This window comes from Chaetura pelagica, unplaced genomic scaffold (assembly GCF_000747805.2).
Source record: "Chaetura pelagica isolate M959 unplaced genomic scaffold, ChaPel_1.0 scaffold26, whole genome shotgun sequence".
In the NCBI taxonomy this organism is placed as follows: Eukaryota; Metazoa; Chordata; class Aves; order Apodiformes; family Apodidae; genus Chaetura; species Chaetura pelagica.
Genome location: NW_009953793.1, coordinates 622497 through 637266, shown reverse-complemented (window position 1 = coordinate 637266; position 14770 = coordinate 622497). Strand labels below are relative to the sequence as shown.

Below are 14770 nucleotides of genomic sequence, written 5' to 3'. Positions count from 1 at the left end.
GCACTCATCAGCTCCAAGGAAAAGAGTGGCATTAGCCCACCTGCAAGGCAAAGACCAACAGCAGAAGGCACAGCCCGTGGAGGTGGATGGGGTGGCTACTCAGGGACTGGTGGTGGTGCTGACTGCAGAGCCACCACCACTGCTCCCTCAGCAGCCAGCCCAGCAGTCCTGCACGCCCACCACAGCAGCCCTCCATGGCCATGGCCAACACAACACTCCTCTCTCCACAGTCACAACCACAGCTGGCTGCTGACAGCTCCTCTCCACCAAGGATGTACAGACCCAGCTGGCTGTTGTGCCCCTGGCCACCCCTGGGGACAATGACAGCCTTCCCGGGGACGTGGTGGAGGCAACGCTTGGTACTGGCTCCTGGGGGAAATCAGTGCATGTACAGAACTGGCTTCTTCCAGATAAAGCAAAGACTCACCCCTCAAAGCTCATTTACATTGTCCAGAAAGGCCAACCAAGGTTTTGGCCAGGCATGGGTGGCAGGAAGGGCAGAAGTACAGTCCATTTGGAAGGAACAGGGCAGGCAACCATCAACACCAGGGTTTCTCCAGTAACAACTCAGGGTTCAGGAGAACCCACCTATTATCTATTTCACATTCATATTTTTTTTTTTTCTTTTTAATACCTGAAAGATGTCACTAACAGAACCACCCCATTCCTGACCTGCCACTGACCCCCTCCCATACCCGTTTTCCACCATATGCCCTTCTTTGTAGAGACAGGGTACTTGACTTCCAGAATTCTTTCAAATCCAAATTCCTTTATGGACTTTTAAAACTAATTTGCCTTTAAGTCCTTAGAACTGGGCTCAGCTCTACCTTAACGAACACACACTAGTGCTAAGATTTTAGTTAATTCTTTTTTATCCCATGGATAAAGTGAGCATTAGGCTTGAAATTACATGCAGGCAGCTTGTCAAAGCCTCCTATGGAACGCGACTGGCACTTGCAGAATGCAATTTCTTACTCCCACTGAGTGCTAAGAATCCTTCAGAGTTCTTCACTTCCCCAGGAAATCTATCAATTACATCAGCAGCTGGACCTATGCAAATGTGGCATCAACCCTGCCAAAGCTGGGGAGGGGAAGGGGCAGAAAGGAACCCTGTGCTTCCCAGACCCAGCTGAGGCTGGGAAAACCTGCCTGTGTTTGAGGGTCTGTTGATGGCCCCGTGCGGGCTGGAGGCAGGGCAGCTGCTGTGGCTGGGAAGGAGAGGAGCAGCAGCAAAGACCATTGCCCCCAGCCAGCAGCCCCTGGCCTGCAGACACCCTGGAGCCCAGCCTTGTGTCTGCCTCACCCAGCAGGCCACACGCTCTCTGGGGAAGCAGCCACAGAAACCACCCTCTGGCTCTGCCACGAAACGAGAGCTCCTGGCGCACGCGTCTGTCAGCACCCCAAAGGAAACCTGCTGTTGGGAAATAACCTTCCTCCTGATGTAACACGGGGCTGGTTTTTGTGCCCTTAGGCACCAGAACTAGTTCCCGAGGTTGCCCCCCCTTTCTCCAGCACAAGGGACAGCAGCACGAGGCTGCAGAGGAGTCCCTGCTGCAAGACGGCTCCGTGTACAGCTGAGGACTGTCGGAGATGCCTGTGGGACAGCCAGCTGGTATCAACCACTGCTCCCCACAACCTGCTGCCTCTTTGTGAGGCCCCTGCAGGCATCGGGGTCTGCAGGGCCCCCTCCTCACCAGAGCAGTGTTTGAGGTTCACTGGCAACCTGCAGTTGGCCAGATGAACCGCGGGGCCTTGCTCTGCTCCGCAGCCGCCCCGGTACAACGTGTTCCTATATTCTAATACAAATGTCCACAAATATTTGCACATGGCTTTCCACAAGCATTCTGAGGGAAAATGCAATTACTTGCAAGTTTTCAGAAAGCAAACACAGAAGTACTGGGAGCTGGCTTAACAGATCCATTAAAAAAATTAAACACCTAATGTATTTTGTTCCTTCCATGGCAACCTCCTGTTCCTTTTATCTCTGCGCTCCCCCCTCCACTCTGGGCTGGGCAGCAGCTCCCAAGGGCTGCTCTTGGGGGCTGCAGGAGGTGCCCAGGCCCCAGGGATCATCCCATGGCTGGGGCTCAGTGTTCAGATTGCATTGTGACCTGTGAAGGAGAAGCCAGGAGCCACAGTCACACAGTTTTACAGAAGTAACTGTGACGTGATGAACTGCTGACTTGACTTCTGTTTTTCTCAGGTACTGTGACTTAGGGTAGGCAAATCCCCCAGGAGACCTTTCAGCAAAGTAAAGCAAAAACCCCAGAGAGCTACCAAAAAATCCAGAGAAGAAGACATAATCACGAGTTGTTTCAGCTTCCTGACCAACCCAATCACAGGTTAACACCACAGCCCTTATAGTACATGTGGGGTTTCCCCCACTGGTTACACGTCTCCCCGCACAAAGGGATGCAGGAGGGACACCCTTTTCAGCAGCCAGAAGAGCTGTGATTTGCTCTTACACTGGAACACATAAGCACGAACTCCCCAAGGTACTGTTTGTTTTCCCCCCCCACAGTTTGTTTGGGGTGTGTTTTTCCCCTTCCCCCAAGTGCACTTTGGTTACCCAGCTAAATTACTGCATTTTAGGCAAATAAATGGTCCTTTTTTCTAATGCTGGACACAACCTGTGAAAATTTTCTGCATTTAGATTCAACAATGCTGCTCTTATCTACAGCTCATCTCGAGAGAGACAATTACCATTTCCTTTGCCTTGATCTTGTTTGTTTAACTTGACACAGTGGAGAAAAGGGCTGACATTGACCAAAATCCCCAGCATTAATTTATCTCATGTTCAGCATTCATCATTGCCAGCAGGCAGGGAAGACCTGGCAGTCACTCAAAACAACCCCCCCAAGAAAGAGCCTGCAGAAACAAAGCTGGCAAACTGCAGATGCCAGAGGAGCTGGGCAAACAACCTTTTCAGCAGCACCCTCGATTTTCTTGTAAAGCCCTGCAAAAAGCAGATGTGTGGGTTGCCAGCAGGGTGTCCTTCATGCAGACTGAGCTGTGGTTAGCCAATCCAGGAGTGAAAAGGGCTGCACTGGGTGTGCTTTGGCCACCAGCTCAGTCTTGAAATTACTCAGAATGGTTTAGAAATTACTAATCACTTGACAGACCCAGACAGATACCAGTGTGCATAATAACCATGCCATGTACCTTCCAGTGGACACTGTACCATTCTGAACTTAAACAACATTTCTGTATTGAAAAGCTAAATTCAGGTCTGCATTGTGGTATATTTTGTAAACTGAGTCTGCTCTTTGGGTCTCACTGTTCCTGCACGTATTTCTGCACACTCACCTAGACTGCAGCCCAGCCCTTCAGCCAAGAGGGACAGGAAACAAAGACCTTTGCTGTTGAAGTTACAGCCTCCCTTGCAACGCTGCAACACCCACCTGCAAAAACTCATCGAGCTCAACCTGCCCATTTTTGTTCAGATCCACTTCACTGAGAATATCATGAAGTGTGTTCTCAGCAATCTGCATGCTGATGCTCTAGACAAAGGAGAAAAGCACAGAGGTTTGTCAGCTGGGGTGCTCAGCACTGTTTATGTCACACTCTGAAATTCAGATAAGAGGCTGGAGAAGGCAAGCAGAAGAGCAGAAGGAAACGTTACCTCCAAGACGTGCTGCACATCCAGGATGGTAATGAACCCTTTCTTGTCCTTGTCAAACATGCGGAATCTCTTCTTGTACCTGCAAGATAAGGATTGTCCGTGGGAAAAACTGCACTCTGAAGAATGACAGGTGTGAATTCCTAGTAGGGCAGGGAACTCTACTTACCTCTCAATATCTGAGGGCCCTAGGCTGATTTCAGAGTGGTCTATTAATTGATCTGATTTTACTTTGTAGCCCATTTCAAAATAGAGAAATTTTTTAGCAGTTTCAAGTTCTTCCTACAACAAAAAAAGAGAAACTGTACATCTGAGGAACAGCAAGTTCATCATTTTTAATGCAGTATTTATTAGCTTCTTCTACATAACTAGAATTTATCTGATGTAAAAAAAATTAGCAGATGGTAGCTGACAAGTATTTGTAAGTTAAGCTTAGGCACTTTTTAGTCTTGAAAAGAGGTAACAAGTCTAGTAAAGCCTTTTAAGTACTGTGTGAACACTTTCAGGACCACACCATGCCTTCAGTGCATCTACCTATTTCATGAAGAACAGGACTTACAGGTCAGGCTGACAAGTGCCTTTTAACTCACAACTGGTATCTTAGAGCAAAGTTTTATCTAGCTGTCTAAAATCAGAAAAAAACAACACCCAGCAAATCAGAAGGCTCAACAACAAGCAGGTCCTTCATGTTTTGAACTAGTTTTCTAGACGGTTTGGGATAGGGGATAAACACCTCCCATCCATGAAGCAGGGCTGAACAGAGGTCTTCCTACAGCTCGGGCTGCACCAAGCATGGCTCTAAGAGTGGTCCAAGCAGCTGCCACCAGGGCACCAGGCCTAGAAGTCCACACTGCAGCTGCACAAGAGCAAGCAGGCCAGGCAACTGCTGCAGCAGCAGCAAGAGATTCCAAGGCACGTGCACATAAGCCACTTCATCCAGCAAAGACTTGTTTGTGCAGGTGTGTTTGGAGCCTGAGTGCAGCACACCAGACTGCTCTCACATACTTCAGTATAAGCACACAAATTAGCCTTAAAGCCCCAAATCAACAAAGACTTATTTAATGGTCTTACTAGAAGATCTAAACTGAAGAATGCTCTTCTGGACAGGCACTGAATTGCCTTGTCTGTCAAGCTGAAATACAGCATGAGCAGGATTGCTGTACAATGCAGTACCTCAAAAGGGCCCAGGATACAGAGGAGATGCTCAATATCTTGGGGGGGGTTTAGCCTCATTTGGAAGGAAGGGAGTTTTCCAAAAGAAATCCCACTGGACATTTCAGAGAATGCCAGCTCACAGAGAGCTCTGTGAGCCCTGCAGGTACTGCAGTACTTGTCCACTCTCCTTCCTGCAGGCTGTGGGGAGACTGGTGCCTAACTCCCCAGCTAGAGCCTGCTGGAACCAAGGCTGTCTATGCAACCCTAACATCATGCTGGCTGCAAGATCTTGGCTGCAAGCCTCCCATTTTCTAACCTATTGTTATGGAGAATTTGATCCAGCTTTGTTTAACAAAGCTAATTATTACAAGATCACATCTCATGGGGTAGGGGTGAGACCCCTCCAGCTCCAGCCACACACCTCTCTCTGCCTTTGAGGCTGCTCAGCATACAAGCACACAAGTAACACAACTCACAACTGGGACATGCTGGCATCCCTTTCTTTATGCATCCCAGTGGGGAGGCACTGGGCTCCCAGCAGCTCTAGTGCAACGTCCAGAGACTGGCTGTTCTCAACACCTCCCGTAAAGAGAGGTGAGTCCCATGCTCTATGTCTGACCACAGATCCACGGGGGGCAAAGGAAGAGAACAGTGACCTTAAACATTAATTCAGGCCAGAGAACCCTGCAAACTCAGTATCATCACTTTCGAAAGACACAGCAGACAAACAGGAGTGAGACAGACTACAAGATCCTCCATTTCTGCAGCCGAGCTCTTGAAAAACAAACTATCTGAACAGGAGTTGGATAGCAATGCCAGGCCTTTCATTTTTCAAGGTAAGGAACAACAGCATGCAGATCTTCACTTTCCCCTCCATTCCCTGGCCAAGAGCAACTCATCTCACTGCTATTTTGATAAAGTCTTTATCAGGAAGTGTGCCCAGTGAATCACTCTTTCAGGAAGAGAAGCGTCTCGGGAAGTTTTCTACTCAGCTAATTCGGACCACTAACATGGGGAACTCCCTAAGGAAAACGAGCCCATTTCAGAGAAAAAAGGCCCTCTGTACCTTCTTTTTCTGCTCGCTCCAGCCAAGTTGCTTCCCCATGATGTCCACGACCCGTGGCAGGGCCTCCTCTGCAGCCTGCACGTTGAGGAAGGCCAGGCGCGTGCGGCGGGAGATCACGTCCACGGCGGTGCGGGCGTATTCCTTCACGGCATAGACCACCTGGGCACGGAGGGGAGGGGGACAGGAGAGGGGGAAGCAGCAGGCATGGGCACGAGGGGGGCTCAGCATCACGAACCCCACTGCTGGGCTGGCCACGCAGAAGGAGCTTCCTCGTAGCTAGCTCCTGCCCCATCCAAGAAGGGGTTTGAGACTCTCCCTTTTCCCTGGAGCGTGTTACGTCAAGTGCATCTGGGATCAAAGGCATCTGCTTTTTATTCATAAAACCACACTGCATAATTATAATTATTTAATGATATATAAATATGTTAATATGTGTGTATATAAACATAAAAATAAAGTGTGCTCCAGGGAAGGTGAAAAAACAAGAACAGAGGCGGGGGGGGAAATATCTGGACTTGACCAAAGGAAAAGGTTATGGAGACGTGTTACAGGGCAAGGGAGACCTGCTCTGGAACCTGCTTATCCCAAGAACATGACACAGTTTCTCCACATACCTCAGCCTCAATATAGGGAAATTCAGACACGAGACGTTTTCCAGCAACAGGCCATCTCCTCCCTGTCACTTGGGCTATTTTGGCCACCTCAAAAGCCTTGTCCCCATACGTTGAAGCTAGATGCTGAGCCACCTGTCGGGGTGGAAACAAAGTCAGTGTGCTTTTGAGAGCACAGCAGATGTACCCAAATCTTTCTTGTCCATTTTCTCATCACCAGTAACAAATAGGCTGGAGAGGGTGTTTGATTGTGGGGGAGCAAACTCCTTGGGCTGTGGACAGGTCAGATCAGCACTGACACCACGAGGGGTATGTCCTGGTAGCTGTGCCTGACCCCTCCAGCTCTCCTGCTGCACTGGGATCCCATCTGAAGGACAGATTTTCTGAGGCTCAAAGGAAGATAGAGACTAGCATACTGTAACATTTTAAAGCAGGAAACAGTCAAGATGATGAGGAAGGGGAAAAAGGAAGAGCAGAAGAACAATTATTTTTTTAAAACTATCCCTGCCCCAGCCAGATAATAAGCTCTTACCAGGCTCAACAAACCTTCATACAAGTTACACTGGTATTAGACTCAGTGGAAAAACAAACCCCTCTAGCACAGAAACATCAGAGCAGCAGCAGAAACCAGGACTCACCTCACTTTCAAGTCCATAGTCTTGGACCAACCTAATGTAGAGAGTGGGACTCCAGTGCTCAGCCCCTTCCAGCGGCAGCCCGATGGTCTTACTGGAACCTGCCTTCAGACCATGTGCCTGGATAGCTGCATCAACAGCATCCTGAGCCATGGCACGGTAGGTTGTCCACTTCCCACCTGTAACCACACATGCACTTTAGGTGGGGAAAGCAAGGGCAACACGCAGGTGGTACATCCCACTGGTGTTTGATACATCTCATTACTCTTGCTAGACTTGCTCCAACAAGCCAGTCATGCTACAACTGTCAAATCATTATCTGGTTGTAGGAACGTGAAGGATCAGTCCTGTAACAGGAAGTGTTTTGAATAAAATACACGAGGGAAGCACAGCAAAGCTGGGCTTGAAGAGACCTCCCATTACCTGCTATGGTCACCAGGCCACTGTCGCTGATGTTAACGACGTGGTTCCGGGATATCGACTGCGTGTCCTTGGAGTTGGGGTCTGTGACCAGAGGACGGATCCCACTCCATGCTGCCAACACGTCTCCTCTTCTCACTGCCCAGAACCAAAGATCAGCCCAAGCCAGCCAGGAACTGCTGGGGATTTATCTCCTACTGCCCTCGAGCAGAGCCTGGCTGTGAAACAAGGACGGCACCGCACTGCGCTCCTCAGCTGAGCAGCTTGGAGAAGATTCTCCCCAGCACTGGAATCAGCTGTGCTGCAGAGCTGCCAACAGCACTGCCCTGATGGCACTAATATCCTCTAGCCCCAAACTCAGAGAGGCTCGTTTCTCACACCAGCTACAAATCCAACAGAACAGGAATATCCCGGGAACTGATCAATCAAGAAACATTCAACAGTCAAACTCACTGAACAGCTCAAAAAAGCCCCAAGCCCAGAAAACAAACCCTGTCAAAACACACCCCTCCAAGCATTAAGTTTTCTCCTTGTTGGCTTGTGCTGACAGGACAGTCCTTACGTGACATTTTAGAAACACAAATTAAGTTTGCTCCACATGAGCATAAGATTTGATGTTAGAACTTCCAAGCTTTTTTATCCAGCTTGTAGGTTATCTCCCCAAGTTTTCCTCTCAACAAGTGATCTTCACCCACAGCCTCTCCCAGAAGTGCAGTCACACACGTGCACAAGGAGCACATTTACTGCAGCACATCCCCAGAGCCTGCACCTTGCAGGAAAACACCCAACCCTCCAACACCCACTTTTTAAATATATAAAGCATGGGACCAATCGCAAACTTAATGAAATTAATTTTGTTGCTTATTAAATTTGCAATAGAAAAATTGACCCACTTGCTTTGTGCTGAAGTCTTTGCAACGTTTGCTTTTTTTTTTTTTTACATAACTTTCAAATAAATGATAATTGAAAATCAGTAACGGGGTGTAAAAATATCCCCAAAGAACACAAAATAGATTTCAGAAATCAATGGTGCTCTGCCAGCATGTTTAAACTGCCAAAATGAAGTGTTAATCACAGAAATAAGATACCATATTACGTTTATAAACTAATGAAACTAGAAAAAGCAGCATGCGTGACACTATAATTAAACAGTTGGAACACATCCAAGCCTGTGTAAGTTGATAACCCTGGCACTGTCTCTGGCAGCAAAAAGGCAGGTCTGCAGTGAGTTGATATGGCCAGCACAGTTGTTAATTCAATAACAAGCAATCTATAAACACTGCTAATTGCATATGTGAAGAAACAGTGTGCACCCAGGTAGGTTTCATTCAAAAGAACTCAACGCTTCATAAGGAGCTTTTCTGAAACACCTTGCAGAGCCTCTGGCTTATTCACTGTCTTAACTCCACCAGCTGAACCTGTCTGGCTCACCACACTTACTGGTACCAACTTCTGCTCAAGAAACAAAAAGGTCCTTTTCTCAAGGAGTTCTTCTGAACTTTACACAACCCAGAGACATCAAGTGTCCACGTCAAGAAAGCAGGAAGTGAGCATTTCCAAGCTCCAGACAGCAAACTTCCCTGAATCTAAGGAGGCTGCAGTGTTCCTGGCAGAATGCTCCTCCAGACTTATTTTAATGCTGCTACAACAGGGGTACAGAGGTACAAATGCTTCCAGAGAATAATTAAAAAACCCTCACCATGAAGGAAAGGAGCCTCTCTCCTTTAAACCAGCTCCGAGTCAGGGCAGGTCAGTATCTTACTACTAGTTCTCAGCTACTGAAGGGAACAACTGTCACCAAGTCTTTTCTATAAATTCCCCTGCATGCCTATTATACTTCCCTCTCCCACTGACAACTGACACTATCACATATTTTCCATCTCAAGAAGAGTGAATTCTAATAATGAAGTGCCTAGAAAAATGGAAGTAAAAGCGACATAGGAGAAGTCAGAACAACCTTTCCTTCAAGAAAAGCAGGTGAAGGATTTGATGCACTTGGGCTGATGCACGAGGGAGCTGTCCCAGCTCTGCAAAACCCTGCACCTGCCACCCAAAGAGCCCGTGTGGCTGCCCAGCTGGACAGCTGGTGCCAGGGAGATAGCAACCAGACATCAGCCAAGTCCCACCTAAACAGCCCAAGCAGTGCAGGGATATCTCTGATTCATTCTGTGATAACCCTGCACTACTTGGACTGCTTAGGTGGGACTTGGTTGGTATCTGCATGTTCAGACTTCACATGCAGATACCTGGAAAAGCATCATTTTATAGCTCTGAAACACAGCTCAAGGTGAGACTCCAGTCCCACTGATTTTGTAAGCACCCAGAAGCACAAGAACCACAGTTACCAGAGTCACAGAACCCCTTCAGACAGCCAGTGTTTACCCAGACTGAAAGGCCAGCCTCCCCAGCAGCCTCCCTGGGAAGAGCAGGGCTGGCACAGGCTTTACCTTCAACATCAGCGCTCAGGTAGTTGCGCACTTCGTTCAGAATGAAGTTTATGTCTTCCTCTGTGGGTATGGGGTGGGAGGTGACATCAGTGGGGCTGTCTGTGGTTCCTGCAATCGTCATCTTCTGCCATGGCAGGAAGAAAATCACTCTGCCATCGCTGGTGGCGGGGTCAAGCAGCCCCATATTCCCAGGGCTGAAATGGAGAAGGGTAGAACAGGTCAGGCATCACCAGGGGTTCTGGTCTTGCACACCTTCTCGTGCCCTAGGTCAAGGAACAGAGTATCACCTTTCTTCTTAGGTCAAATGACTATGAAAAAACCCCAAGATACCTGAGATCTCACAAGTGGCCACGACCTGCCTTTGCAAGGTAGTCCCAGAAGTTCTGAGAAAGAAGGTCCTTGAACATGATGCCCAGATGCTACTAGGATTGCATTTCCCAAGTGAATTTAGTAGAGCACAGCCTTAAAGGGAGGAAATCAGGCCTGTGGCACCTCACAGCCCCATTCACTCCTGAAAACCTTGCTCATTGGAATTTCAAATGCAAACATTTGGAAATTTCAAAGCAGCAATTACTAGAAACTCATTATGGAATGAACAACTGCTTTTAATCAGGAACTGGACAATAATTTATATGCTACCATAAAGGGAAGGGTGAAACAGAGTGCACATGAAAATGGAGAAATAAGAACAGAACTCTCTCTGTTTTGATGCATCTACATATACAACAAGAAAAAAAAATAAAATAATTTTTAACCCAAGTGATCAATTACCTGTGCCCTACACAGAGGAAAAAAGTAAAGACACAGAAACTCTCACTGAGTTTTCCAGTCTGCACTCACAGGACGGCACAGGGGTTAGTAGCAGAAAGAAAAAACATAAAACCCAAGAGAACAGCAATGCTGAAAACATAAGCATGAGCACATTAGAACTTTAAGTTATATATAAAATGTTTCCTCCCATAATATAAACAAATTAAAAATCCACATGTACAAACCCAGTTATCCTTATTACTTATTCAGTAGCTCTGCTGCCATTTCAGAAAACAGAAGGTTTCCTAAACACTTCAGAGCAAACAGCTTTCTTCCAGGAAAACGTCTGAGCTGCCCCTTTTTTGTCCATGTTTCTTTAAAAGAAAGATGCTGACTGGCATCCCAGGTGCTGCAGGTCCTTCAGTTTAGCAGCCCTCAGGTTCTCCACCTATTCCTGCTAACAGGAGGAGGATATGGGAAGTACATGGGAGGAGGACAGAAGGGATGTATTTAGGTGCTAATAAGGAGCATCAGAGGGGAATAATTCAGTGGACTCAAATAATTACCCACACAGTAAGTTGAAGGTAGACAAAGACCTGCCTGGATATGAATTACCTATTTAAGAGAGCCACAAGCTGAATCACTGAGTATTTCATTTTTAGGAAGTCTAAACTTATTACTGAGGGTAAGTTTTCAATATCTGTGAAAGGCTAGAAGAGAAGCTGAAAATTTCATATAGAGCATGTATATTAGAACATTTTTTTAGATGATATTTATAGACAGCTTAAGCATACAGTTGGAGAAGTACAATTTAATAGGGGAAGTCAACACAGATTTGTGAAAGGTAAATCACTTCAGACAAATGATTACTTTTTAAAATGAAAAAGCTATTGATTTAGAGCCAAAGGAAACTAGAGATTTAATATACAATATCAGAATATTCACCAAACTTTGGAAAAAAATCATACTTTTGAGAAAATGTCTAATGTGATTTTGTAAAACCTGTTAAAAATCAGGAAGAGAAACCAATAAGGACTTAAAATGAAGTTTCACCACACCACCCATGGACTGAAGTGTTTTCAGTTAGATTGCACAGCAAATGATGACAAAGGATGAAACAGTTGTCCACATCCCGATTAATTGACTAAATTAATGATGACCAGTTATCCTGAGAAGCTCACTCTCCATCTCCTATTGCTATGTTTGTTCCACCTGAGATAAATAAATGAAGATGCATCAAAAAAAATTTAAAATAGGGTGTTTTCTATTAAAAAAACCAAACCAAACAACCAAACATTCTAGCAGCCAAATATTGGAAGTTCTGGGACTCCAGAGACATTTGACCAAAGCACCACAAATGCAGTAAGAGAGCAGAGTAGAACTAAGGTTTGACAGACCAAGTTCACCTGGAGTATGGAGCAGACAGGAAAACTCAAGACAGAAAACATCTGAAATTTGTCAGAAGGAAGGGGAAAAACCCTCTCTCATTTTAGCAAATAATGGACTGAAACAATAGGGAGTGGAAGAGACTGCAGCTGCTCCAATAGACGTGTATACTAAAAATAGAATTAATGAGAGGAGGAACACTGGGACTATTAATGAAGAACATAAATGAGTAAGAAACCCATGGGAAATGAATGCATTAGGTTAACATTAGTTTTACAAAATCTCGACTATGTTTACATCTGAAAACCTCTACCTGTTATGAAACTTTGATTTGTGTGAGCCTGGCCCAAAATTCTCCAACACGTTTCCCACCAGGCAAAGGGAATGACAATCCCTGCTTGTTGAGCATTATTCCCTGGCACCAGGAGAAGGACTTGATTGAGCTAAAACTAAATACTAAATACCATGAGTACCATGAGTACCCTCTTGGCAGCAGTTCCCAGGTGTGAGCTGTGCAACTTGAAGGAAATGCATCATCTTCCTATCCCATCAGTGGTGCAGGGGAGGCAGCACGTGGGGAAGGAACTGTTTTACACGAAATGACATGCCCACCTGCTGGGCATACACAGGGGAACCAGGAGAACAAGACTTATCTACACTTCCAATTGAGATTATTAGGCAGTTACACAATAAACAAATTTGAGCTCTCCTGCGTACCAAGTTTTAAAACTTGATGTGTTTTTGCTGTAGGACCATGAAGTCAATCCCATGTGCACCTCATGGCATAAGAAGACACTAGAATTTCTCCATGTCTTCACATGGCTGGTGCTTTACAGCAGCTTTCAGGTCATTTTCTCATTTTTCATGAGGAAAGACACCAGGAAAAGAACAGAATGCAAGAGTGATTTTACACCAGCCCCAAAATGCCTCCATTTTACAGTCTGTGGTCATGTCCTGTTGGGATAGCTCCAGCTAAAGCAACGTGCTGTGCCCTGGAAGTCTACATTTATATTCACAGAGGAGCACAATGGTGCTATGGAAGGCGTTAGTATAAAGGCACAATCAACAGAACTGGGATAAGGCTATAAATGTGAATTTCCATTAGGATGCTAATGACTTCAGGAACCAAAAGGAAATATTTGAGCTTCAACTGACAAGGCTTGCATGGCAGAAGGGGATTTGGTTTAGCTGCAGCAAATAAGGAGAAGCAGGAGTGTGCAGAGAGTGCCTGCAGAGTGCCTTGGGAAGCTCTGCTGTAAGGAGGTCAGCAGAAGGGGGCCAGTCCTCGCCACCAAAACCACCACGGGTGGGCGGGCAGCTGTCAGACTCCTGTCATGCTGCTTGGAACTACTGGTTGTGTTGCCCTCGTGCTGTGTTGATATTCCCTGTGAGTGGAGCTGTATGGTGCCAGACTGCAGTGGTGGAGCGTTGGTGCACAGAGAGTTTGATATTTACCAGGACAAGAGCTTTCCCCTCTTGACGGTTTCACATGCTTCTTACCTTCTGGAGGGAGGTGCACAGTCAGCCAGCACTCCCAACTCTAACTCAGTATTTTAAAAAGGCACCTTTCACAAGCCTGTTGTAGATGTCCTGCCTGAATGTCCCCTGCTTCAGCAGCAGTTCTGCCCTGGGGAGTTATAGCTAAGAACGACAAGACTTCAGCCTTTCCTGCATCCAGGGAACTGCTACTCTCACAGGCACGCTGCCAGAACCCTCTTTTGTAAAAAAACACAACAAAGGGAAACCAACCCGTGCGTTCCAAACTGCGGTAACACCCAGAGAGGCACCTTGGCAAGGCTGTTCATTGGAGAGAGCAGCAGGGGGGTTACGAGCAGTGGTTACCTGTAGTAGCCAGGCATGACGATGTGCACCCCCGCGCTGGGCTGGCAGATGTTTGGCACCTCCTGATCATCCATTTTGCGCACAGAGTCTGTGAAAGGTCCCGTAGCATTGATAACACATTTGGCTCTGACATCAAATTCCTGCCCTGGGAGAGAAAACAGTGTCAATCACCCCCCCACACACTTGTTTCCCTGCTCGCTGGCACTGTTACCCATCCACCAGCTCAACCTTCAGCGAAGGGTGTCGTGCTTCTCTGAACAGAAGAGCTGGGATGGCTTTTAAAAACGAACACAGCTCTCGTGCAATGCCAGGAGGGGGTTTGGAGTGAAATTCCACCCTGTGTGCAGAGGTGGCAGGCTGGGCAGGGAGAGGTTCGGCCGGATCTGCCTCTCCAGGCAGAGAGCCCTCAGTCTGAGCCCTCAGTCTGAGCCCTCAAAGGGATTATCAGTGCCCAGCACGCAGCGCCTCGCAGCACCATCCCTGCCGGGCAGGGGGCCGGGATGTAAAGCTTCCTCTGCCCTGCCAAAACGCCGGGCTTTGAGTGAGAAACCTGACAGGGGCTGCGGGGTGATTGGCACTAATGGGATGATGCTCCTTTGCCGGTTCATTGCTGCTCACCAGCAGCAGCAGCAGCAGCAGCAGCAGCAGCAGCGCTCCTCCCTCCCTCCCTCCCGGGCTTCCCTAGGGAAGGGGCTCAGACGGACAGCCGGACGGACAGCCGGACAGACAGCCGGAGGGGCAGCCGGACAGACAGCCGGACAGACAGACACGCACCTGTGAGGAGGTCCCTGCAGCGCACCCCGCACACGCGCTGCCTCCCGCGGGGCTCCCCCGCCCTC

The 14770-nt window shown here is 47.4% G+C and overlaps 1 protein-coding gene across 1 annotated transcript in view; it reads right to left on the bottom strand.

Annotated features, from left to right (window-relative positions):
- The window catches only part of GPD2 (glycerol-3-phosphate dehydrogenase 2 (mitochondrial)), a 40702-nt gene that overhangs the window by 2276 nt on the left and 23656 nt on the right, over positions 1–14770 (bottom strand). Inside the window, exons 6-14 of the mRNA XM_010001074.1 lie at positions 13932–14076; positions 9954–10147; positions 7510–7590; positions 7090–7265; positions 6455–6586; positions 5841–5999; positions 3789–3901; positions 3623–3701; positions 3402–3500 (exon numbers count right to left, since the gene is read on the bottom strand). Of these exons, the coding sequence (XP_009999376.1) occupies positions 3402–3500; positions 3623–3701; positions 3789–3901; positions 5841–5999; positions 6455–6586; positions 7090–7265; positions 7510–7590; positions 9954–10147; positions 13932–14076 (1178 nt within the window). The remainder of the gene's footprint in view (positions 1–3401; positions 3501–3622; positions 3702–3788; positions 3902–5840; positions 6000–6454; positions 6587–7089; positions 7266–7509; positions 7591–9953; positions 10148–13931; positions 14077–14770) is intronic.